Raw genomic sequence first — 24,783 nt, forward strand, 5'->3', positions numbered from 1 at the left:
AGCTTTGTGGGCTCAACTGTACCTTATAAATTGTGATATGGGCTTTTAAGCAGAGATTGTGGTTTCCTCCTAGAACAAAACATGAAGGGTCTTTTCATGTTGCTGTTTGAATTCCCCAAAGAGGCTACATGAATTGATGCAGTGCACAGAATAGAGTGTTGCAACGTAGAGTTAATGACAGGACTGCTAAATGTAGGAAGCAAAAGCAATGGCCTGAATCAGCAAGTAAGTCAAGAGAGTTTTTTTTTATCATTTGAGATCCCAAACTTGGAGTTGATGGAGAAATAGGGGGGGGGGAACCCTCATGACCAAGCTTTTGCAACTAAGCAAAGCATCAGTGAAGAGCACGCTCCACTTTCGCCAGCTGTGATGTTCCCCTTAGAAACATTGCATCTCTTCATCCTTCAGTGCACTTGGGGCTCATCAAACTGACAGAGGGAAAATTGACTTTGTCAACTACACATGTTCAGCTGCAGTGAGTAAAAGCACTTAGAAGCTGAAATGGTCAAAGTGCAGCCTGCAGGTGACACGTGCCCCAGTTTTACAATACAGCTCAGCTAAAATGGGTGATTGGTTATAAATTGCGTACATTAGGAATCTTGAAAAATTATAGTAATCTATGGTTGTGAAAAATTGACAGCGCACAGCCTTTCATTCCTGTGATTTCTTATGTTTTGCCATTTATAGTAGCAACTCTTTTTGTTACCACTGTTTCTAAGGCTGTGGTGACATCAAAATGTGTAATAAAAATGTTGCTATATGACATGACACATATAGGACACACATACATATGTGTATGTTTGTGTAGTGGGCCAATTTGACTCAAAGTGCTTTGGACATGACACACTTTTTAAAAATCCAAACCAGAAGCCTCTCCTGGTAAAGTTGTTTCCTACTTGAACAGAGTCGGCCACAAAATTACACTAAACTCCTATTCTTCTATTTCCTTGCCATTTTCCTTTTGAAGGGGAAATGCAACATTATCTTTGTTGTGATTGAAGAAGAAATTCCTCCTTGACTTAAACAGGTGTAGAGTCAATAAAATATACTAGATTAAACGAATGACAACTGGTCTGATGGTCATTCCAAAAGCTTCAGAACTGGAGGATAGTTCTCTCCCCTTTTCCTGTACAGCTCCAATATTCTTCCAATTTTTCCAGAGGGTAACCCTCTCTGAACAGTCAGGCTTTGTCATATAGAGTTGCAGTGGGAGAGGGGAGATGAACCAAAACTAGGCAGAGAGATCTTGTACCAGCTGAGCTCCAAGTGGAGAAAGATTCCTCTGCCCAACTTCAGATGGTCCCTCCCCATTGTAGCCCCCATAGTAGAGGGGTAATGCCTGAAAGAGGTTTTTTGGGAGGTTCAGGGGCTTCAGTGAGAAGGAAAGAGAAATCTGTTTTTACAAACAACTCTGCATGCTTATATGTTGCAAGTTCAAGCAAGATTCCATCAAGAAACAAATTGTAACATAATGGATAACTTTCTCAACTAAATGCCATGATTGTTCTGACACTCCTGTGATAGGCCATGTGCACATTAGTGGCTTAGAACAAAGTGAGGTTGTTCTCCCCCCCCCCCAACCACACAAACACTTTCACTTTCACTTGCTGTACACACTAGAGAGGGGGCTATGGTGTCTTTGCCTGATGTGCAGTACCTGCTTTGTTTCCCTGTACATGCAAAAATATCCTCTTGCCTATTCATGGAAGCTGTCATCTGCACAGGTGCAATGGCTGTCTGAAATGTATGCATAACTGCAGCTTACGTTTTCACAACAGGTGGAAGCCAGTTAGAGGGGGAACATATTACACAGGATACAGGATACATATGGATTCTGGTGAATGTCCTGTGCACTCAACTTCAAATGGCTGCAGTGGAGCCAGAGTAAATGGTGATGTGTACACAGTGTCATAGACCTGCACCAGAGCTATTGTAAAGGAACGTGTCTCTATGGGAAGACTTGAGAGCCAGTGTGGTGTAGTGGTTAAGAGCGGTAGACTCGTAATCTCGGGAATCAAGTTCATGTCTCCGCTCCTCCACATGCAGCTGCTGGGTAACCTTGGGCTAGTCACACTTCTTTGAAGTCTCTCAGCCCCAATCACCTCTCAGAGTGTTTGTTGTGGGGGAGGAAGGGAAAGGAGAATGTTAGCCGTTTTGAGACTCCTTCTGGTAGTGTTAAAGCAGGATATCAAATCCAAACTCCTCCTCCTCCTCCTCCTCCTCCTCCTCCTCCTCCTCCTCCTCCTCCTCCTCCTCCTCCTCCTCTTCTTGTAAGGATTGGATCACTATCCTTACAGGAACAGAATCAAACAAGATGATGGCAGGGAAACAGATAGTTCTTTCTTTGTTTTGCAGGGCTGCTGGCTGCGCCCCTCTGAGTAAAGAAGAGTTAAGGTTCATTCAAACAATTAACTATATTGGCAAATTAAAGATTTCATTTTTAAGCCCAAATAAAGAAATATCCTATCAGGATAGACTTTTGTCCCAAGACAAAAGGCACATGCAAGCAGCCAATTGAACTTTAATTCTTGCTGAGCAAAGGATGTTTTCCTTTCTCAGACACTAATTGCCCCCCCCCCCAGTCTTGCCAGAGATTTTTCAAGAGTGAACCGCTTCATCAACAAAATTTAGGTCTAAAGGAAGCTGGCTTCTGCCAATGATTCTAGAGGGAGTATTGTCTTGTGGATGCAAGATGACACTGATCTATTACATTTCATCACATAAGTTACATGGCAGTCATGTGACAGTGTGGAGCAGGGGGAAACTAATGCCAGCACCCATGGGGAGCGGGTTACGTGTTCACTTGCATGTCTTTGTTGTCCTTTTTGTATGATTTTATGAAAATCCATAAAACACATTCAAAAATGAAAAGAAACCCAGACCAATGCCAGCACTCTTCCGTCAGCAATCAATATTGAAATCTCAAAGAAGTCAGTAGAGGCACAAGGGCTCTAAAAGCACTCAGGGTTAAATATATATTGACATTTTTAAAAGATTGTGTCGTTGTTGTCTTTTTTAAAAATGGAGTTTGCAGTTCTCTTCAAGAACTGTGGATCTGCCACTTAGCCTAACAAAAAAAGCATTTTTTCTTATGAAAAGAATTCTCTCTCTTTCTCTTTCTCTTTCTCTTTATATATGTAGGGTTATGAAAGCAGGACTGTCTTCAGAAGTTAATCAGCAATGCAGATTTCCCTTCTACTTCAGATCATGATTGTTACATTTAGTGAAAACCAATGAGAACTATTCTTATTTACTCATTTATTTGGCTCCAATATGTAAGAAGTGGGCATCTGCTTCAGACAAAGCCTGAACTGAAAACTGATGTGGATTTTTAAAAGAGCAATTTGGGCTTTGTGTGAGGTGAACAGAGTTGGTTCAGAGTTAACTGTACTGCTCCCAGAACCTCAGATCTGCCTTGGAGAGTCAGAAAACGTAGATAAGCAGTCTCTGATTGCTAAATAATTTCCTTACTCATGTTATTTTTAATGGCTTTTATATCTTATGGTGACTGTGTTTCGGGGTTTTGGCTATTTCTGTGGAATTCCATGATGGATTTTTTTTGGGGGGGGGGATTTTGTGGAAAAGAAAACTACTGTTCTAATAAATGGGCTGAGAATCCTCTTCATGAGAGTTGAAACTATCATCACTCATTTTGAAAAAAGAGATACACCTAGGAAGTTGGGTAATAGCAGTGATCTTCTTACGAGGCCTCCAGAAATCTTGAAAGTGTGAAACAGAATCCTAGAAAAACAATGTATGAGCATTTGAAGGTATATACAGTTTGTTCTCTTTAAGTAGTGCCACTCTGTTGCTGAAAATACATTATGAAGACCAAATAGAGCAGATGGCTCTTTGAGCCCTGAGGACTAAGCTTTGCAGAGGGATAATAACAAAGGGAGCCCTGTGTTCATTTTGACATTCACCACTGGATTTATGGAGGTCTAGTCTAGAGCTTTGTCATTCCACTTCATAAATGTGGTCAAGGCTCTTGTGGGAACAACTTAATTAGACCTCTTTCATTTCCTAATTCCTAGAAGCACAGAACTATGCTCAACTAGGCTTGATGATAACAAGAATCCCCGTTGATTTTGTGCTCCCAAAAGTGGAGACGAATTTGTTACCATGGTATTCTAAGATGCCTCCAAATTCCACAGCCCCTGTCAGCTGAATGGGCTCCCAGCAGCACATCTGAATTGCCATTGTGCAAGCAACAAAACAATGATCACAGATTTTCCCGCAAATACTACAATCAATAGGAACATCCCTTGCCTTTTAATATGCACTGAACGACTTCATTTGTAAGCTTATTACAACTTCAGTGAGAGACGCTGTTAGGCTGATCATTAGGTGTCTGTGAAAATAACAGAGGAAACTAGGATACGTTCCAAAATAAGCTCGCTCTCTTTTCATTTCAGGACCATTAACAAAAATTACTTTAAAGAACATTCGTACTTACTTTACTGCTGCAGTTGATGTGGAAGTACCTGGAACAAAACCACATGGAAAATGTAAAGAACTGAGATTCAAAATTATGAAAAGCAGGGAGTGTGCATGCAGAAAATGGCATGTTCTAAAAGCATCAAATTAGATTGATTAAGACTAATAATAATAAAAAATTATTATTTATACCCCGCCCATTTGGCTGGGTTTCCCCAGCCACTCTGGGCGGCTCCCAACAGAATATTAAAAACACGATAAAACACCAAACATTAAAAACTTCCCTAAACAGGGCTGCCTTCAGATGTCTTCTAAAAGTCAGGTAGTTGTTTATTTCCTTGACGTCTGATGGGAGGGTGTTCCACAGGGCAGGCACCACTACCAAGAAGGCCCTCTGCCTGGTTCCCTGTAACCTCACTTCTTGCAGTGAGGGAACTGCCAGAAGGCCCTCGGAGGAGGACCTCAGTGTCTGGGCTGAATGATGGGGGTGGAGATGCTCCTTCTCTGCCCCAGTAACACCTGTCATCCTCAAGGTATATCTTGAGCCCATGAGTTGTGAACTGGAAACAGTGACTTAAACTTTATGCATTCTTTCTCCTGTTGCACACAAAGGGTGTGTATGCTGAGTTTGCTTTCCGCCTTCTGTTAACTAAATAGGTAGCTGAAAAGTTTTTGTTTTTTTTTCCTTTGAGAAATCAGGTTGGGATATGGGAGTATGCAGGAACTCCTACACAATGAAAACAACTAGATAAATGAGACTTGTCTATTAACTTCAATTTTATTTTTTACTGAAAATTTCTAAAATAACTCTGAACTTTAGTCATGGTTATCAGGGTATTTCCCACATTGGCTAGAGCTGGGAATATCTGCAGTAAATGCTGCTGCTGCTGCTGGGAGTTATACCCTTCTAATTCATACCAGCTGACTAGAATCAATTTCAGTTGACTTTTTAAGACCTCAGTCACCACCTTTTCATTGTGGAGAAGGTTAAGAGGCCTGTTTACATTGACATTGATTCTTCCATGCTTGGATGTAAACAACCATAATTGTGCCTCCCATTTTGTTCAGATACTATTGATCACTTTCTGTATTGTTTGTGACCAGTCCTTCCTGATTCAAAGGGTTATTTGTAAATCTATCGCCCTTTTTATATTCATAGTAAAAACAAAAAATCATCTTGTTATGAATCCTTTCTCAAGCATTTGGCAATGAGTAATTTATTTGAGTGTATACTTTGAATCATTTCCAAACGTAAGCTCCATAGACATGTATGCATTAAGTTCTCTTCAGTTCCTTGGGACTTATGTCTGCGTAATTAAGTGCAGGATATCAGCCTTGAAGCACAAACTGTATCTATTCCTTCTTTCCCCAGTGCTATATACTCTCTCATCTAATTTTAGAATGCACACTCCATTTCATAAATGCAGTCAAGGCAGTTGCAAAATCAGCTTAATGAGCCACCCCGTTTTATTCCTTTGATGATAACTTTCTTACCTTCTGTCCATAAGCTGCAATATGTATACATGTTGGATGCTGATTTTAGCATCCATTAGGTGCTAAAATAAATACATAGTTGTTTTACTGTTATACTGTTTATTATTGTGCAGTTAGTGGTGGGACTGCTTCTAAATAACCATTGCAGTAACACTGTAAATTTGCAATATTACAGCTAATAATATTTATTGCAACTGAAATTCTGTCTGTGCCAGTCTTGTTATCCTCCTCATAGTTGCTGTGTTTCATTTCATTTAACCTTGCTTCTGAGAGGGTGTTAGAGTTTGGATTTGATATCCCGCTTTATCACTACCCTAAGGAGTCTCAAAGCAGCCAACAATCTCCTTTCCCTTCCTCCCCCACAACAAACACTCTGTGAGGTGAGTGAGGCTGAGGGACTTCAAAGAAGTGTGACTAGCCCAAGGTCACCCAGCAGCTGCATGTGCAAACGTCTACCGCGCTTAACCACTACACCACACTGGCACACATGCCTACTCAGGTACATTTGTGTCTGAACCCAATTCCACATCTAATTGCTGTTCCTTTAGGAGCAACTGATGTTTGAGAAATTATTCTAGTATTATGGAAGCCTCTTTGCTGTCCTCAGCTCTATTCTCCCTGGAGGGTAGACTACTATCAGTCCAGAAGAGCTGGTTTAGAAAACTAGTACCTCAGCCAAATTAACAGGAGCTAGTGTGTATCACTTAGAACCAGTGGTCTAGATCAGCAAAAGCTGTGGTCCTCCAGTTACTGCTGCACTACAACTCCTAAAATCCCTAACCATTATCCATGCTGGCTGGGGTTGATGGGAATTGGAGTCTAACAACATCTGGAGAGTCACAGGTTCCTCATCCGTGGTCTCGGTATTTGAGTGCCACAATAACTTTTGAAGGAAGGAAAGGCAGAGGAAAAACTTCAGGTCTTAACCAAGAAAAGGGAGTTTATTAGGAAAGAAACAAAAGAAACAACAATGCTTGGAACTATCAATAAAATCTTCAGCCTAGGTCATTGGTTGTTAAACAATCTGTGGCCTTTTAAATGTGTCAGGGGGTGTTACTATTTTGTTGTTGTTTATTATGCATTTTGTATTTTTATGTTGTAAACTGTCGTATGATCTTTGAATGAAGGGTGGTATATAAATTTAATAAATAATAGAAATTTATTATGTTAAGATGATTTGTTATAGCTACTGAAATTATTTGGGATAAGCTCCAGGCCTTAACACACAGTCCTGGCCATTCTAGTCCCCTTCTTCATTAGCTGCCTAGAATGAAAAGACAGAGAATCCTTTTATAAATACTTGATGCATGGAGAATATTATTTGTTTTTTTGTTTTGTTTTAAATACTTAAAAGTGTATTAGCTCACCCATTAACAAACACAGTGCTAAAGTACTGTCTCCATCTTTCTTGGCAATCTCTACTGCTTTTTGGATAATAATTACAAATGCATATAAATCCTCTTAATTTTTAAGTTTCCCATCATTACTAATTTACTTGGCATCCACCATAGTGATGCCAATTTCAGAAAACGCTTACTGATTTTATATGCAATGCATTCAGTGCTTTTGTTTGGTGGCCCAGGTGGTGTCCTGTCCAAAAAGTCTTTGTGCAGTTAGATTCTTGCATTTCCTCTTTCATTATATTTGTTGTTGTTGTTGTTGTTGTTGTCATAAGAATTGGCTGGGTCCGAGAAGTGTCCTATCCTGGGCATCCCCACCCCCACCCCCCAGTCTTCTGCAGCTATGTTGATATTAATGGAAAAACTTGGTTGGAATGGGTAACTTTAAAAAATCCTGACATCAGAAAATGAACTGGGGAATGCTGTTATGAAGTATTTTCCAATAAGCAATACATGGGTTTTTAGAGTAATCTTTAATTATCAGTTTTGACTTCAGGCCTCCAAAAATTCAGGATTAGGATTCAGGCCCTGATTCTCATTCGTGAAATAGCATTCTGGCATTTCCAGGAATACATTAGGAACTGTTTGAAGTTGTATGCTAATGTGATATTTCTTGTCAGCATAAAGTGTCTTCCATATAGATACATAACAGATCCATGGCCTTCTGAGTGACAACAAAATCAAAGCCAAGAATGTTTGGTTAGCTTGGCAAGAGTATCACTTTTCATCTTTGGAATTAATTTGAGTTTGGAAAACTGAGCTGCTATTAATAATAATTCTATACATAAAGAAATTAACATCTTGCTATTGAAGAGGGACACTCGGAGCACATTCCAAAGACGGAAGGGGGGGAGAAAACTTTTGAGAGTCTTTGGCTTTCCCACATTTTGTTTGGCAATTCTTCTGGGTTGCAAAAACTGCTTTTTGCAATTCCAACTCACAACCTCACAAATGACTCTAAGGAATGTTCAGCATATTAAGAGCAGGACTCATCAGTTACTAGTTAGCGTACAAAATTTCCCTGTGGAGTGCTGATGTTGTTGCCAAGGCAGCTAAACATACGAGGATAACTTTGTATTGATTTGTTCTAGTTGTATAAACGCTAATAGCCTCATGCTAACTGTAGAGAAACAGTGATGCCTTGTATTTTTTTTCTGTTTGTGGGGAGGATAATAGTGTCCCCGTTTCCCCAGAATTTTTATTTTTATTTTTATAAAATGGCAAAGATGTTGGAATCAGTTTATATAAACATAAGAAGACCCTGCCACATCAGTCCAGCGTTCCAAGCCCAACGTCTTGTTTCCAGTAGTGGGCCTCTAGATGTTCTAGGAAGTCTAGAAGTGGGACTAAGACATGAAGGCCATTGCTGTCCCAATGTTTGTCTCCGGACCCTGGTATTCCATCTCATAAACCATATGAGAAACAGCTAATGCCTTTTTGTGTTCCATGTTTTATAGGCGATAACATGATGTTCTAAATAAGAGCATGAAAGCTAAATGGAAGACTTGTGTGTTTTTTAAGGGTGCGATGTAATGGGTAACCCATTATAATTTAATTGGAATTGTTTGCATAGAGGCAATTGTTTTCATATATAACCTTTTTTTCTATGAAACTGTTTTGTATATGGTTGTTATTGTCTTGTGAAATCACTTGGAGAGGTTTCATAGGAAGCGATTCATAAATTAAACAAACTAATAAATAATGGGCATTTCAGGCAGATAAATTTGTGGCTCTGTAGCTTGTTTTTTTCACTTTAAAATAATTTATTCTCTCCTCCAGAGTCCTAATGTTCTGTAACTTATCAGATAACTCATTAAAATATTGAAACAAGTGCTTTGTGGAATGCAAGGTTACTGCAGTAACTGACCAGTTGAAAGTTGGGGAGGACTGCTGTCTGCTTTGAACAGACATCAGAAGTTGCATCCAACATTAGTCCTACTCAGAGGTGACTCATTGAAATCAATTGACATGCTGTCATGGGTCTGGGAGCCTTCGCAAGAAATACCTCGGCTCACTCCAAGATATATTTACAGTCTTTATTAATGTACATATTTACAAAGTACAGAGCATAGTCTCCTGCATCTAAATCTTCGTAGCTGATTCCGGAAGTGGAGATTTACGACTCCTCCTCCAGCATAAAAGCTTGGGAAGCCCCAAGCGCCTCCCCTGCTCTCTGCGTTTTAACCCTCTCCATTCCTGCACTGAGGGAACAGGCATTCCTTCTCCTTTGGTACCGGAACTGGAGTGCTGTTGATGCTCCTGACTAGCATCAAGGAGTGTCCTCTCCGCCTGAGTTCCTTCCGCTTGCTCCCCCTCTCCCTCTCCTGTCTCTTCCTGTGTTTCCTGCACACTAAGCTCTCCCCCCCTCCCTTGGCTCGGTTGCGTTCTCTGGCATCTCCATGACACATGCCCAACATAGTTTCAATGGGTCTGAGTAGGACTTAGTTGGACTTTTTGTACCAAATGTGCCGCAAGAGTACTTTGACATGAAACTCGCTAACTAGGCTTTGGGAAAGAGGTGGGAGGACTCTAGGACCCTGTCAGAGCCTTCACGCCTCCTTCCCAAAGCCCAACGCCTTACTTACCCAGCTTTGGGAAGGCAGTGCAAGGGCTGGGGGAGGGGTGTAAAATGTTGCTGTGGGCCACCAAAATGCCCTTGAGTGCTGCAGTCTTCCCTTTGGGATGCTGCCTTTTCTAATGAAAGAAGCAAAACAAGAATCTTCTGAAGTTAAAATATGCTGGGCAGATCCAGGAGGGAAGAACTGGAGGGAGCTAATTTTGCTTAGAACCATGTGCAAAGCTAGTGGGTTGTTTAATATTAACAAGGAGCTGGTGGGGTTAGTATTTTAAGGTTTCAATGTGCTTCTAGGGACCTTGCAAAGAAAGCTACGCTGAGCAGTTAAACGCAGTCAGGCAATGCAATAAGTTCCCTTAGCTTCTACATTACAAGCCAAATAAGTTGTTCCTGGCAAATGGGCCCTTTGTTGCAGGAGCATTAGCAACTAAAGAGAAGTTGGATTGACTGTAATTTAGTATATAGATCCCTGACCTTATGCAGTCCCTTCTCCAGTGTTCTTTGGGGACCAACTGCAGTCACACAGTTCACTTTGGAATCTAATTGAATTTACACACGGTAATGTAGTCTTGTCACAGCAATTTTGTGGTGTAGTCACTACAGAATTCCTGCTCAGTTACTTTATATGTGTACAAAAACTACAATTAAAAAGCTACGTAACGTGTAGAACTGGCAACCTCCCAAGAGCTTCTCAGAGCTGTGGGTTGTATCAATTGGCTCAGTGCGCTTCTTAATACCAGTTGCTGGGAACACATGGGCAGAAGGCAGTTGCGCTCATGTCCTCCTTGCAGGCTTCCCACAGACATGTGTTTGGCTACTGTGAGAATAGGATGGTGGACTAGACAGACCATTGGCCTAATCCAGCAGGTACTTCTCATTTTACCCTTCAGAAGCAATGCATGGAGCAGGGAGAATTGCCAAAAAATAACTCCCCTGTCCATTCCACTGAAAGAAGCTTCTGATTGGTTGGAAGACCTCTGAAAACACCTAGAACCATTCAGGAACATAGTACTTTGCAGCAGGTTCAGGGGGAACTGTCCTTGCCCACAAAGTATAATTTCCCAAATCACCCCAGCTCTTCCTCTCCTCCAAAACAAATCTGCCTTCTAAATTATATCGGGGTGGGAAGATTCTTTTCATTGTCTGAAAGACGGTCACAACCTGTCCTACTTGCTGGTAAGGAAGTGGAGAGCTGTATGTACACCACTACTCTAAAGGTTAAGATTTTAAATGATTTGTAAAATATAATTTGTGTGAGAGCGGGAAACCATCAGTGCAGGCACTGGAAACAAGTTAGGAATAGGAGGCAGATGTTTGGAATGTAAAAAAGAATCATCAGTCTGAGCCTTGATTCACCCTGTTTAGCAACTTCACATCTGAAAGAGATTAAATGAAACTTTGCCTATGTCCTTGCTTAGCAAGGACGAGACTTTTGATAAGACTTTACATCAGAAAGACACATTTTTCAAAGACAAGGCCAATACCTAGAGCCAAAGAGTCGTCACACAGAAACAGGCAAAAGCCTCAGTCCCTTCATACTTGTGTTTGTTAATTCAAATGCACACTTTTTTAAAAAATACAATTTAAATTGGTTGGTATCAGTTGGCTATGATCCAAATTGCAGGTAACTGCGGTATATTGTCAGACATACAACATTTTTAAAAGAGTGAACAAGGGAGGCTGAAGATTGTCTTTAGACCCTTCCAAAGGCATTCATGATAAATAGGTTTTGCAAACCAATGAACCCAGCAAACCAATACCCCTTCCAGGCACCAGGCTGGGAGGTGTGAGGTTGGATTGAGTAGGTATCCGCTGGCCAAGTCAGCCTTCTGCCAACCACCGCCAATGGAATAACGCACAGAGCAGGCCGAGTCGCTTTGCCAGCTGTGAATAGGGAAGTGGCCCTGCTGCTCTACAAAGCCTCACCAGTCAGCACCTGGTGTTTGGATTGCAGGCCAAATATTATTATTATCATTATCATTATCATTATTATTATCTGTTGTTTTGTTGTTTTGTTTGTTTGTTTGTTTGTTACAAAAGTAGTTTGGGGGATTTGGGTTTAAAGACAGCCTGAGAGAGAGTCTGAATGAGTAAGAGGAGGTCAAATGCTGGTTCCGAGCCAAGAGAGAGAATGTCACTGGGGTTAATAGTTGTGGGGGAGGCCTGATCACCTTGGCATCTCCTGCAACATCTTGTGTTTCCACTTGAGATTGTAATTAAGGAAAGCAACAGAGTTGACAATTAGGAAAAGTAGTTTGGTTCGTTCCAATGACCAAATCATAGTTCTTTGTTTTAAAAGAAGTCAATCCTTTTGGCAAAACTTTCTCCTCAGCTTGATCCTCAGAGAGAGAGTAATTGATCTTGTGCACCATCATCGGATGATTCCTATCATCTCCTCAGCTGACACAGCACCTGCTGCTTGGTGCAGCACCGAAGTTTCTTCCTCTCAGAAGTGCAGTAAATCCTTCAAAATATTGTGAGCTAAGAGAAAACATTTTTTCACTCCCACATGCACCTCTGAGTACTGGCAGCAATATAATTATAGGCACTTTCTCTCTCATACACAGCAGGAATAAGAATCATATCAGTCTCTTTATATCCCTAATAGTAGGTTTATGTGAAGCAGTTACATCTCTGTAGGAAAAAATTAACCTATTTTTTAAGCAGCACCTTTTTCTGTGCTTGTGAAGTTGCAGTAAATGAAACTTGATTCAGCCAATTAAACAAGGAAACTTAAAAGTCTTGAGTTGTGTAAACAAAAGGAGATTAGTGAGGTGGGTCACTTCTTTACTGGGAATATCTCCTTAGAATCATAGAATTGGAAGGGATCCCAAGGGTCATCTAGTCCAACCCCCTGCAGTAATCGCAACTAAAGCATCCAACCTCTTGTGGGAGTGTTCCACTGTCGAACAGCTCTTACCATCAGAAAGCTCTTCCTGTTGTTCAGTTGGAATCTCCTTTCTTGTAGCTTGAAGCCATTAACAAGCCCTAGCAATCCTTAACAAGCCCTACTACAACTGATGGGAGTTGTAGAAGACCAGAGTCAGGGCAGGTTTGTTTTTCTGTTTTATCTGCATGACTTCCTTCAATGCTTTAATTGCTTTTTCATAAATAGCTTGTGCAGTCTGCACTTACCCCTTGAATAGGAAATATTCTACACTTCTAGGTTGTTGTTAAAGTCAGTGTCTTTTTAGAGAAACATTTTACAATATACTTCACCTTGGCTGTTTTGTTGCCACTTTTCTTAACTCTGGGTCTGTGTATGCAGAATATTTTATTCTGGAATCCATGGAGACTTGAGTACTACTTTTTCTACACCTGTTTTTATTATTATTATTATTATTATTATTATTATTATTATTATTATTATTGCCTCTGAAAAGTGATTCTTGAGAAACTTCTATACAGGAAAGTTCATTGAAGATTCATTCTGCAATACAGTACTCCATACTGTATCCATTTGAAATTGGAGGAAAACAGATGTAGGTGGTTCTGGCAATGAGGGAGGGGGCCGGGTTGTATCCACACAAATAATGTTGGTGGGCATATACGGAGATCACAATCACACTTCTTCATTTGCTGGGGGCATGTGCAAGGAGGAAAAGGTGTGGAAACCTAATCAAGGGGAGAGTTTAACTACACCCACCTTTGTGGGCAGCAGGATTTAAAACCAGTCTATATTGAAAGCAGCATGTTGAGGATGAGCATGAATGATTCTGGATTGAGGAAAGCGACATTTTTGTGCTATAGATAGGTATGCGGCTTTATAGAAAAGAACAAAACGGGCAGAGAAGTGACTTTTGACATCAATTGTTATTCATGAAGCAATAAATAATCCATAACATGCTAAACTATGAATATTTAGACCACCCAAATCAAGAGGAAGGTTAGTATGTAGGCAACCTACAAGAGCTTGTAGTCTTTGGTTGCTTCTTCATTCGAATGTAGATAGTTCCCTGCCTTATTTCTTTGGAGTAGGAAAGCTTGCTTCAAACCATTCATAGCACCAGCAGCTTCATTACCTCCTTATACATTTTCTTCCCTAATTTTTTAGTTCTTTTTTTAAAAAAAGACGTAAAAACATCCCAGCAAAACTATCCATTTCAAAAATGCATTTTAGAAATTAATTCAACCTAAAACAAACCAACACAGCCAGTGTTCTTGAAAGGAGGGAGTTTGGACACATAGGAACTGCGAAAGAGCAAGCACCACAATAAACCAAGGCATAAACAATTGCAGCTTAGACATATCTGCATACTCCTTTTGAAACCCCCATTGATTTCAATGGAACTTGCACAGAAGATACCTGGTGGGTTGTGCTGGAAAACTATAAATATCCTTTGACATTTGAAATGAATGAACCCTTTCTCTCTGCGATCGCTTTTTATCCAAACATCAAATATTCAGGCTCTGTTATGCCTCCCTGCACCCCAGCCCACAGATCAACTTTTCAGATGCTGATATAGGACCCGATCATGGCTTCCAGATATTTATGGACATCCTAGTTTTAAGCTTATAAAGCATCTAGGACATAATGTTTTCAGACATAATGAGATAGGATCACAAATTGTCTTAATAGATTGCTTGCAGCCAAACAGTGCAGATTTAGAACAATCACATAGTTAAAAGGTAAATTAATAATAATTGGTATATGATTAGTTTTATGATTATGTCATTACTGGAACCACTCCAAGCAATGCCTAAGTAATTTACGTTTTGCAAATTTAGTTGAAAACTACCGTAAGTATAGTTGGTTAGATGAGACAAATGAAGGTGAAAATGTAATTATTATAAAACATGCATGAGTATATGCTTCTCTATACATGTATAGCTTCCATTCATTTCTCGTGAATTGTGCTTGTTTTATAGTGTTTGCCACTTATGTAGAGTTTCTAATATTTAACATGTTTTACAATCTCAGATATATGAAGTTCTCAAGCATTTTAATAGTGTGTGCATAACACAAATTCCTGGTAGACTACAACTTGTATTTGTAAAGCTATTTATGTCTCTTTCAATTTCCGAGTAAATGGGTAGGTTCTTGCGAAATGTCAAAATGTGGCTTGGGATGTATGTCAGAAGGAACATGAACCAACCCAAAGGTTGATGAGCCGGGTTATGAGGAGTAGGATGCTTCAGTGGGTGCTAAAAGCTTTTCATTAGTGCTAATGTACACCAATTTAAGCATGCAATTAGACTAAGTGTATTCATCAGGGTGGTGTGTTTTAATAAATGGTTTATTTAATGTGATTGTGTTTTATTGACTTGTGCATTAATTGAATATTTCTTTCTTATAGGACAAGCTTGGCCAATAAAATATACATGGGACGTATAAAACATTAAAGGTTGAAAGAAACATTCCAAGAGCTGAGTAGGTGAGAGTTTTGAATTGTCAAAGAGTGTTTTCTTATTTCCTCCCCTAACAGTAAGTGAACTGTTTCCCGTTAAGCAAGTATCCCCACAAAAGCCATAATTCCTACAGGAGCATTATGAGGAAAACACTGTACAGATAGATGTGTTACTTTCCAAGTGGTTTTGCTGTCATCAACGTGTTATCCAGTGGTGGGTTAGAAAGACACACACACCCCGATGTGGAATTTGTTAATTTTGTTCAAACAAGAATGCTAGTCTCAAAGGGCTATCAGAATTAGCAGCCTGAGAAATGGCGAAGGTCTCATGATTCTAACTAACACGTACCTGGCTTTTACAGACTTGACTTTCATCGTGAAGCAATACCTTCCTAATGTTGGACCATAGACCATTGCTGTGAAGTAGATGAAATACAATTTCCTGCTGAATCAAATTATCAGGGTATGAGCAAGAGTGCTTTCACTCACTCACACACTTTATATTATTATTATTATCATCATCATCATGTTCTGTCTCCTAAGGCCCACTTTAACCTAAGGCAGGCATAGGCAAACTCCAGCCCTCCAGATGTTTGGGACTACAATTCCCATCATCCCTGATGACTGGTCCTGTTAGCTAGGGATGGTGTGAATTGTAGTCCCAAACACCTGGAGGGCCAGAGTTTGCCTATGCCTGACCTAAGAGATATAATGATAAAGAAGGAAAATGTTTTTCATTATACCTTGTGCTGCATTTGCATAGTCTTCATAGGAACGTCACGCTCCTGTGTTGAAAGAGGGAGCACCTTCATTTCCCCCCTGCTGTATATTTCTGCAGAATAGAAGTCATAACATCTTGTATGAAGTCGGGGTGAACAATATCTAAGTTGGTCTTTATATTCAGTAGCTGCTCTGGGAGCAATACATGGTGGTGTGGATGCAGAGATGAAAACTGCTTTCTGGGACCCTTTCCCCTACACCTAGTGCAATGTGAGCTCAAGGCAGTATCTGGCCCATCAATATCCAATTTCTCCAAAAAGTTGAAACTGCAGTGGAGAAAATATTTGGAGTATTGCATTCATGACACATCATAAGCACAACCATAGAGGCCTAGTTAGAATCATGGGAATAGGGTAGGGTGCAAGTGGGTTGAAATTGATTACATTTGGGGATTGTGTTTGCTGGATGCTTCTGGAAATAAAGTATGTGTGAATTGCCTCCATCTGTCTCCCTGAAGACCTAATTGACTGACTGACTTTGGGAGGAGGAGGTAGAAGGACAAGAAAGCATACTTTGATCCCATTTTAATTGGTGTAAAATCATTCTAATTCAAATGACCATTGTTACATCAAGCTGTAGTCTTCAGTTATTTTCTACTGAAAAACACAACTTTCATTAGTGTCTAGCAACCACAGGTACATAGATCATAGATCAGGAATCCCCAGACTTTGGCTGTCATAGATCCTCAGTTGTTGGGTTTTTTTTGGGGGGGGGAGGGCTAAAGCAACGAACTGTTTTGCTTTGCCTAGGTCAGTGGTTCCCAACAGGTGGTCCGCGGACCCCCAGGGGTCCGCGAGCTATGCCAGAGGGGTCCGCAAGATGCTATTAGAATAAAAAATATATTAAATATATTTCGTATGATAACAGATTTTTTGTTTTGGCCGCTTCCTGCATGAGCAGAGTCTAGCGCAAAACTAGAATTAGATAGAGGCAGTAGTTCTGCTGTATGCCGTTAGGTGGCGCTTTACAAACACTACTGTTTTGCAAAGAGGCAGCGCGTGCATTCTACTAATGCTCACCTCCCCAAGATGCTTTGTGCGCGTCGGCTTCATTTGTGCGCTACTGTGCAGGTACCCTGTCTTCTCCATTCCCCTCCCTCCTCCCTGGCGCGTGCTGCCTCTTTGCAAAACAGTAGTGTTTGTAAACAAAGCGTTGTTTTTCGCGGAAGCTACAGTTCGCGTAGTTAAAAATGGACCGTTGGTTAAAAAGTGGTTCATTTCATTAAGAACTGAAAATTAAAACTAACTGTATACTGATGGAGTACTCCATTGTAACTGTAAAAAACGTATAAATATAAAAGACTCTTAATTTGGCTCTCACTTTTTAATTTTAGGATTAGGAATTAATGGGGGTCCTTGTCACAATAGCGGCTCGATGAGGGGTCCTCGAGAAAATTTTGTTGGGAACCCCTGGCCTAGGTAAAGGAGTGGTGGTGTAGAGATCACATGAGCCTGGTCATGTGGTGAGAAACATTACCATAGTTCAGTTCCAACAACTAGACTACCTGGACCAGAACTATGAATACCAATTTTACCATTTATGCTCTCCCCTGGAATCAATCTATGTAAAGCATATTGATGACTTAGGTTTATAGCAATTAACTCAGAGATTTAATAACTGATTTGAAAAGTTAAGAGAGGCCTAGGTGTGGGTAAAGGAGAGAGAAAGGAGTACACGGCCCTTGCACATTGTTGGTTTGCACAAATATGAAAACCTCAATACTTATCCCTTGAAACGTGTATGCATTATTTTGGCATCTTGTCATGGAGAGGACTTCCTATGTCTGCTTTGGTAAATCTATAGGACCTTTGTATTGCTGTTGCTTACTGAACCTTCGCAAAATACCATTGTTGTTTAATGAGCGGGAAATACAGTAGACCATTTTTACCTTTTGTTTCATAGCAGTGTAAGGTTTGGCTGTGATCTTTCTTTGCAGAACTGTTCCATGTGTAAAGCCAGGTGGATCTGAGACCCTCCTGTAGCAGCTTATTGAGAGCCAAAAAGCAGCACCAGCTCTTGGGGGCCTGATGCTTTAGGCAAACTGGAAAACATCCACCTGTCATAGCTCTGTCAGCAAACAGTTTGGATGCCTTAGGCAACTTCCTGGTTTAGTGAATCTCAGTGGTCCTCACTAGTCTGAGTAACACAGTTCCACCTCTGGGAAATATTTAATCTGCTGCAGCAAAAACAACAAAAGAGTTTTATGGCAACTTAAATTCTACTTATTGTGGCATAAGCATTGGTCTAAAACCCGCTTTATCAGATACAGTCAGATATAATTCATGCATAGCACTTTACACAGCAGAAAGAGCCATATCCCTTTGGTTCTTTTCGTTCCACTAGCTTTCCTTCATGCCTATTGTAACGATGTTCTGCTTCAAACTAAGTGCTCCATCTCCCCAATGTTTCATATTAGGTTGTCCCATAGAGATTATGGTTGATTTCAAATTGACTTTAGGTTAAAATAATAATAATAATAATAATAATAATAATAATAATAATAAAGATTTTATTGGCATCAATACAAATCTCAAACTTGAATGGCTTTAGAGAGAGAAGATTTAACAAATTCATGGAAGATGTTATGAATGGCTACTGGCATGCCTCTGAATACTAGATTGTCCTGTGAAACAACAGCAGGAGAAGACTATTGGTTCCAGGCCCTGCTTGTGGGATTCTAAGTGGCAAAATTGCTTAACAGACATTGCTTGCACAACCACTTTCACTGCAGTTTCTGTATACATTATTTAAAACAGCCTTTACCCCACCTTGATTCCCCAGATGTTGTTGAACCACAGTTCCCATCAGCCCCAGTCAGCATGGCCAATAGTTGGGGATGATGGAAAGTATAGTCCAGTAGCATCTGAGGAAAAGGACTTTTAATAGAGCTGCCTTATTAAACAATCTTAGTCAATTAATTATTAGTTTAATTAAATCTAAACATATGTACATATTAATTAAATAGCTACAATGGATTTGTTGTTTTTAATGAATCAAAACATGTTGCAGAATGCATGATCTTGTAAGAGGCTCTCCATTCTGTGCATAAGAAACGAGGAATGTCTCTTCACAACGTCGTAGTGGGTGTCTCTTCAGTCTGTTGGCTTTAACAGTGCATTCCTAAATGTCAACGTTCTCTCACTTTCCCCCTCTCCCCATGATTCTTGAAAATACTTCCGGCTTCATTCTCTCAACACTTTATTAAAGCTTCTGTTCCTCCAAGTCTATAATGATGAGCCATTCTATTGGGAGTCACAAAGGATGCTTTTGAGCCTTGTGAGAGTGGAGACATACAGCAGCATCTGTCTCCATTTCTCTTCCTTGTCCCTGAAGCCTTCACACTCAAGGAGAAATCTTGTTGGAATAGTTTGCTTTCCATAAAAACAACCCTTTGTTTTTCCACATGCACTCGAGGTGGGTTTCCGTAATGCAGTAATGCGTGCAGTAAGAAAATTCTCTAGTGTAGCAAAGAAGTATCACTGTCTTTTCCATACAGCATGCAGAGAATGCTGTAGAGTTCAACGCAATTCGTGGCTCCCTGCCACTTTCTTCCCAGCAAAGACATATTCTTTCTGGAAAGGGAAAAGGGCCTTTGTGTTTGTGAGCAGCTGTGGTGCTGTGTTCACCTGTCTGCTTCCAAAATCCCTGGTCTCTCCCTGCTCTATTTCTTACCCCCCCAACCCCCAATGCATGCACACAAACACACAAGGGTCAAGTCTAATTTTCAAACTAGTTAGATGCTGTGCATCAAACAAAATACTGTGTGGAGCTGTACTGTTTACCTGCGGCTTCCTCCACCTACCCACCACTGTGCCTCTTCCCATGCAGTGAGCATTTCTTCCTGCCAAAGGCTTCGTCAAGAAGCATAACTAAAGCAGATCAGTTACCATGGTCACACAGAGAAGAGCTGTGGTGCTGATATACAGCAGCTCCAAATTCTTTGGATTAGGAAAAATAACGAGAGTGAAGGGAAAGGATTTATCACTCAGCCTGTGAAAAATTCTCTGCAACCCCTTAGACAATTTGTGTATTTGCTTTTTAGCAGGATTGGATGTATTTTTCTATCACAGCATGCAAAATTTTGGAGTTACAAAGAGCTGGAGTGCCCGAGAGCCACTCTTCCAGCTTTGGGCATTCTTTGCCAAGCCAAAGGGACACTTGTTTTTTGTTTTGTTTATAAAATGATCTCCCATCTTTCCAAGTCTTCCAACAAAACAAAAGCAAAGAGTAGCTTTAAATAACAACCTCTTAACTAATAAGAAATAACACTGAAGATGAGGACCGCTAGAAAACCACATGGAAGGGGAAAGCTTTGTTTTAAAAACAAAACAAAACAAGAATTGTAAATATTTGGACCTTATTGGGGTGTCATAAATTATCTTGGGATAATTGCAGTATGAACACATGAAAAAGAGTTTCCCTAGCTGCAAATGTGTGCTTTAGGGTATTTTAAACCATTATATCCCACCTAATTTTCCATAGAAAGTAAGAATGGCTAACAAATCAGAAGCAAAACAATATACAGGAGAACACTCCCCAAATTAAGCCCACTCACAAAATCAAAATAGAACTAAGAACATAGAATGGTACCAAACAGCAATAAAAATAAATGCAAAACTATGGGAAGAATCCGAGAACAGCGGGACCAAAAGTTCATCAAGGACTGGACCAAATTTGTAAATTATTTGAAAGACAATTGTACTCAATTAAATACGTTGGTAGGATTGCAAGCAGCTTTGTAAGGAAAGGTACAAAAACCACTGCAGATAAGAATAAGAATGTATGATGTTTTAATGTTTTTGATTTTAAAGCAATGGATAAATAGTGAAAATGCCGAAATTTGAAATGAAAGATAGAAAACCATAAGGAAGGTTTGAAGGAAGTCAGGGCCCCAAAAAGCAAAAATGTATAAGAGGAGATATTGCAATGGAAAGTATTATTGTAAAACTAATAAAAATGATATGAAAATAAATAAATAAATGCAAAACTAAGCTAGCAAAGATAATAGTCATCCAAAGACCCTTTTAAAGAGCCACATCTTTATGAACCACCCTAAAGCAATACAATAGGGGGAACCTGACTCACTTCGCTTAACAAGGTATTTGATAGGGAAGGCACCATAACAGAAAAAGCCCTAGTCCCAGCAGGGCCTCAGATAATGGATGGAGCATCCAGAGAGGAACATACAGAAAAAGAAAGTCATTAGGGTACCCAGGTGCCAAGCCAGTAAGTTGTTTTAAAGGTTAACACCAGCACCTTGACTTGAGCCAGGAAGCTAATTGGCAACCAGTGCAGATCACATAGCACCAGTGTGATGGAATCAAATTGTGTTATATTCCAATTTGCAGGCTTTCTATACTTTTCTGGTCGTGCACATTTGGAATATTTCACAACACTTAAAGAATTGCTTAAAGAATCGCTTTTTAAATAAAACAATGTTTAAAAAAGCCCCACATCATTTGCTGCTGATGCTATCATGCCGCTCTCAGAAAGCTGCTGTGCTGTGGTTAAGAATCAGAATTATTAGTTAGAACTTGGGAGTCCTTTGTTCAAATGTCAATTCAATTGCCTGTTCATTAGCTGGCCTTAGGCAAGCTTACCATCTCCCCTGCCATCTGTAATATGGGAATACAGCACTAGTTTATCTTACACGGTTGTAAGTTAGAATTTATTACATTATTTGACACTTTGGAAAATGGCTGTTAGGTATAAATCTGGCAAATATTTCCTTGTATCCGTAATCGTTTTAAGTGATTCCATGTACATTGAACTAATACATATGCAGGGATTTCCACCCCCACCCAGGGTAGGTTATCAACTTTTCCCCAGTATCGGTCATCCAAGGGAATGTAAATGGGAAGTTATACTCTAACGTGCCTTTTTTGCTTGGAGTGAGCAGGAAGCTTTATATCAAAATCAGGTTTTATATTGTAGATCTTTAGGTGGGCAACTATTCCTTCCTAGGTGTTTTTTGTATGCTTGAAAAGAATGGCTTTAGGTGCCATAGGAAGAACATGTGGGTAGTATCTCAGCATTTGTTCATGTAGACAAATCTACACACTTCTCTCATAACACCGTAGAATGTTGCATTATTATGATCTTTTACATGTTTTGGAAATTTGTCCGTTGTCTATGCATTTGGACAACTTTTAAGATATCATAAGCAAATTTTGCATGATGGTTCCTGAGATCAATGAGCAAGTGTTTGGATAAAATTGGGTGCCATTTTGTATCAAGGTGGCAGACTAAACCTTTCAAATGCAAAAAGAAAAAAAAGTTTCTTAGAATTCCCAAACAATGCCAAATATGAGGCTGCCAGTACTAACTAAAGATTGAACTTTCTCCTCAAGCAACTAACTATATCAGTATAGGAGAGAGAGGTTAGATTGCAGGTCACAGGGTAGCATCTGTGTGAGCTTGTATGCTTGACTATTCCTTCCTGGCTTTTGATCTGCCAGACCTTCCAAATTTTACTGTTGTTCCTCAAATATATCCTAATCTGTTTTCATTCCCTGCACAGTATTTGGGTGTAAAGCACGTATACATTATGCTAAACTTAAGGTGATAAACAGGGATAGAAGCATGACAGAAAGCCATTTTCCAAGTTTAGTCATTGCTCCTCCCTTGCTGTTCTGTGCCTAAGACTGAACCAAAAACTGAACCAGCAACATTTCGGCAAAGAGACCTTAAGGAGAATACTGGAATAGTGTTCCATCTGTCAGGACAAAATTAGCCTAACTCTTCCATCCAATTCTGATTTGTTTCACTACACATATTCAGCTTTGCATAGTGCTTAGAGATTGCTGGAGAGCTTTATCATTCATGAAACGATGAATCTTTGGTTTTTAACTTTGGAACAAGATGGTGAGTCATTTAGCCTTTTCTCATTAACCTTTCATTCCAAGTCCTGACGCACGAGGGAGAAAATGGGATGGCAATTGGAGGTGATCATTACTGCCTATTAACCTATGTTATCCTACCTCATTGAGATATGAAATTTGTACTCTCTGTGTAATGAATTCCACAGGGGCTTGAAAGAAAGATTCTAGAAAGGCTACATCGACAAGTGAAGGGAGTGCTAAAGGGTTGTTGGTGTTTTGCAGGATTAATTGGATTGTGTAGCCTGTACAACCATGGAAGGAGATTGTTTGAGCTGCATGAAGTATCTGATGTTTGTCTTCAATTTCTTCATATTTGTAAGTATCCTTGGATTTTCCGTCACATACCACCACTTTCATATCTCTGCTTGTGAGGTCAGTGCTATTGTGATAGACTTGCTTCAATACAGAATTGCCCTTCAGTTTCATATATAACAGCATCTGAAACATACGTAACACCTCTCATAAGCTGCCAGGATGCTTAACACCCTATGGCTTGGTATCACTGATAAGGGGAGTGGATACTGTTCTTCTAACAATTAGTAAGACCTGTGAACAGATCTCTAGACCAGACTTTGAAGCGTTTATCCAATCACTGGGTAAATTGGCACTGTATATTTTATTAAAGTATGGAATATAATTCCATTATGTCTTAGAACTACTTCTTCCAGCAACCCTAAAGTTGCATAAAGAGCATGCTAACCCTTTTGTTGATCATTTCGAAGCTAAACTAACACTATTAGAATGGTCAACGTAGCAATAGTAACAATAAACCAGTGTCATATGGTGTCAAGAGTTTCATGCTATGAAGAAAATTGCTGAAGTTCAGCTTCCTGTGATGGTTGTGTTTTTTGTTGAAGAACGCACCTCTGGAAACACACCTAGAATAATAATAATATATTGTGTATCTGTATGGTTTGTATAGTACAGGTGAATCATTTTGGCGGGCAGGGGAAGCTTATTATGTAAGATTTAATAACATGGGATAAAGAATGTATTATACAAGTAAGGGACAATCTAGCAGCTCTGCCAAGCCCATTTTTATATCTCAAAATGAATGAAAGCTTTGCAAAGATGGGGCCTATGTCTCTGATGTCCCCGAGGTTGTCCTATTGCTTCTTCCATGGATTCTACACAGGAAATAACCAGAGGAGCTGAGCTATAAAGAAAAATAGGTGCTTCCTTGCTATAAGTAGCCCAAATAATGAAGTGTGTGTGTGTGTGTGTGTGTGTGTGTGTGTGTGTGTGTATTGGTGGGGAAAATTGTAGGCAATGCACACTGTGAAAAAAAGTAAGCTTCCACAGCAGAAAGCTAGCTTAGTCATGCAGCTATTGTGTTGGTTAGATCTCTTAGCGGGGATGAACTCACTGGAGGGAATCTAGAAAGGAATTGAATGTCTTTATCTGAAATATTTCCCGTTTTGGCAGCTGGGTGGTACATCTCTACTGGGAGTTGGAATATGGGTCATAGTGGATCCTACAGGATTCCGAGAGATAGTGGCTAGTAATCCTCTGCTCTTCACGGGGGCATACATCATGGTGGCGATGGGAGCAATGCTATTTCTGCTGGGGTTCCTTGGCTGCTGTGGAGCCATCCGTGAGAACAAATGCCTCCTTCTCTTTGTAAGTACTGTTGGCTCTTTCATATGTGGTTTTCTTCTGTATCTGTCTGCATGGTGTGGTTAGATGATTAGGTAATATCGGTACAGATTGTTTTGTACATCCAACTGATTGCAAACTGCAGTTTTATTGCGCTAGGCATAGGCCATGGCATCATTCAGAAAAATAACAAAAGGAAAAACAGCAATAACCATAAAAATCATCAGGCACCACACATACAATATAAACTATGGTCACAACTACTAAGATTG

At 39.9% G+C, this 24,783-nt stretch overlaps 1 protein-coding gene across 6 annotated transcripts in view; it reads left to right on the top strand.

Moving 5' to 3' along the window:
* TSPAN18 (tetraspanin 18) overlaps nt 1-24,783 on the top strand; it is a 163,674-nt gene that overhangs the window by 110,196 nt on the left and 28,695 nt on the right. For 3 of the 6 annotated variants that reach the window (XM_035115886.3, XM_088669159.1, XM_088669167.1), the window contains 4 exons: nt 15,204-15,281; nt 15,617-15,717; nt 23,138-23,230; nt 24,341-24,535. In XM_035115886.3, the coding sequence (XP_034971777.1) occupies nt 23,168-23,230; nt 24,341-24,535 (258 nt within the window). In that variant the 5' untranslated portion in view covers nt 15,204-15,281; nt 15,617-15,717; nt 23,138-23,167. The remainder of the gene's footprint in view (nt 1-15,203; nt 15,282-15,616; nt 15,718-23,137; nt 23,231-24,340; nt 24,536-24,783) is intronic. The other 3 variants (XM_035115880.3, XM_035115894.3, XM_088669153.1) reach the window with 1 other exon arrangement.

This window comes from Zootoca vivipara, chromosome 1 (genome assembly GCF_965207765.1).
Source record: "Zootoca vivipara chromosome 1, rZooViv2.hap1.1, whole genome shotgun sequence".
Taxonomy (NCBI): domain Eukaryota; kingdom Metazoa; phylum Chordata; class Lepidosauria; order Squamata; family Lacertidae; genus Zootoca; species Zootoca vivipara.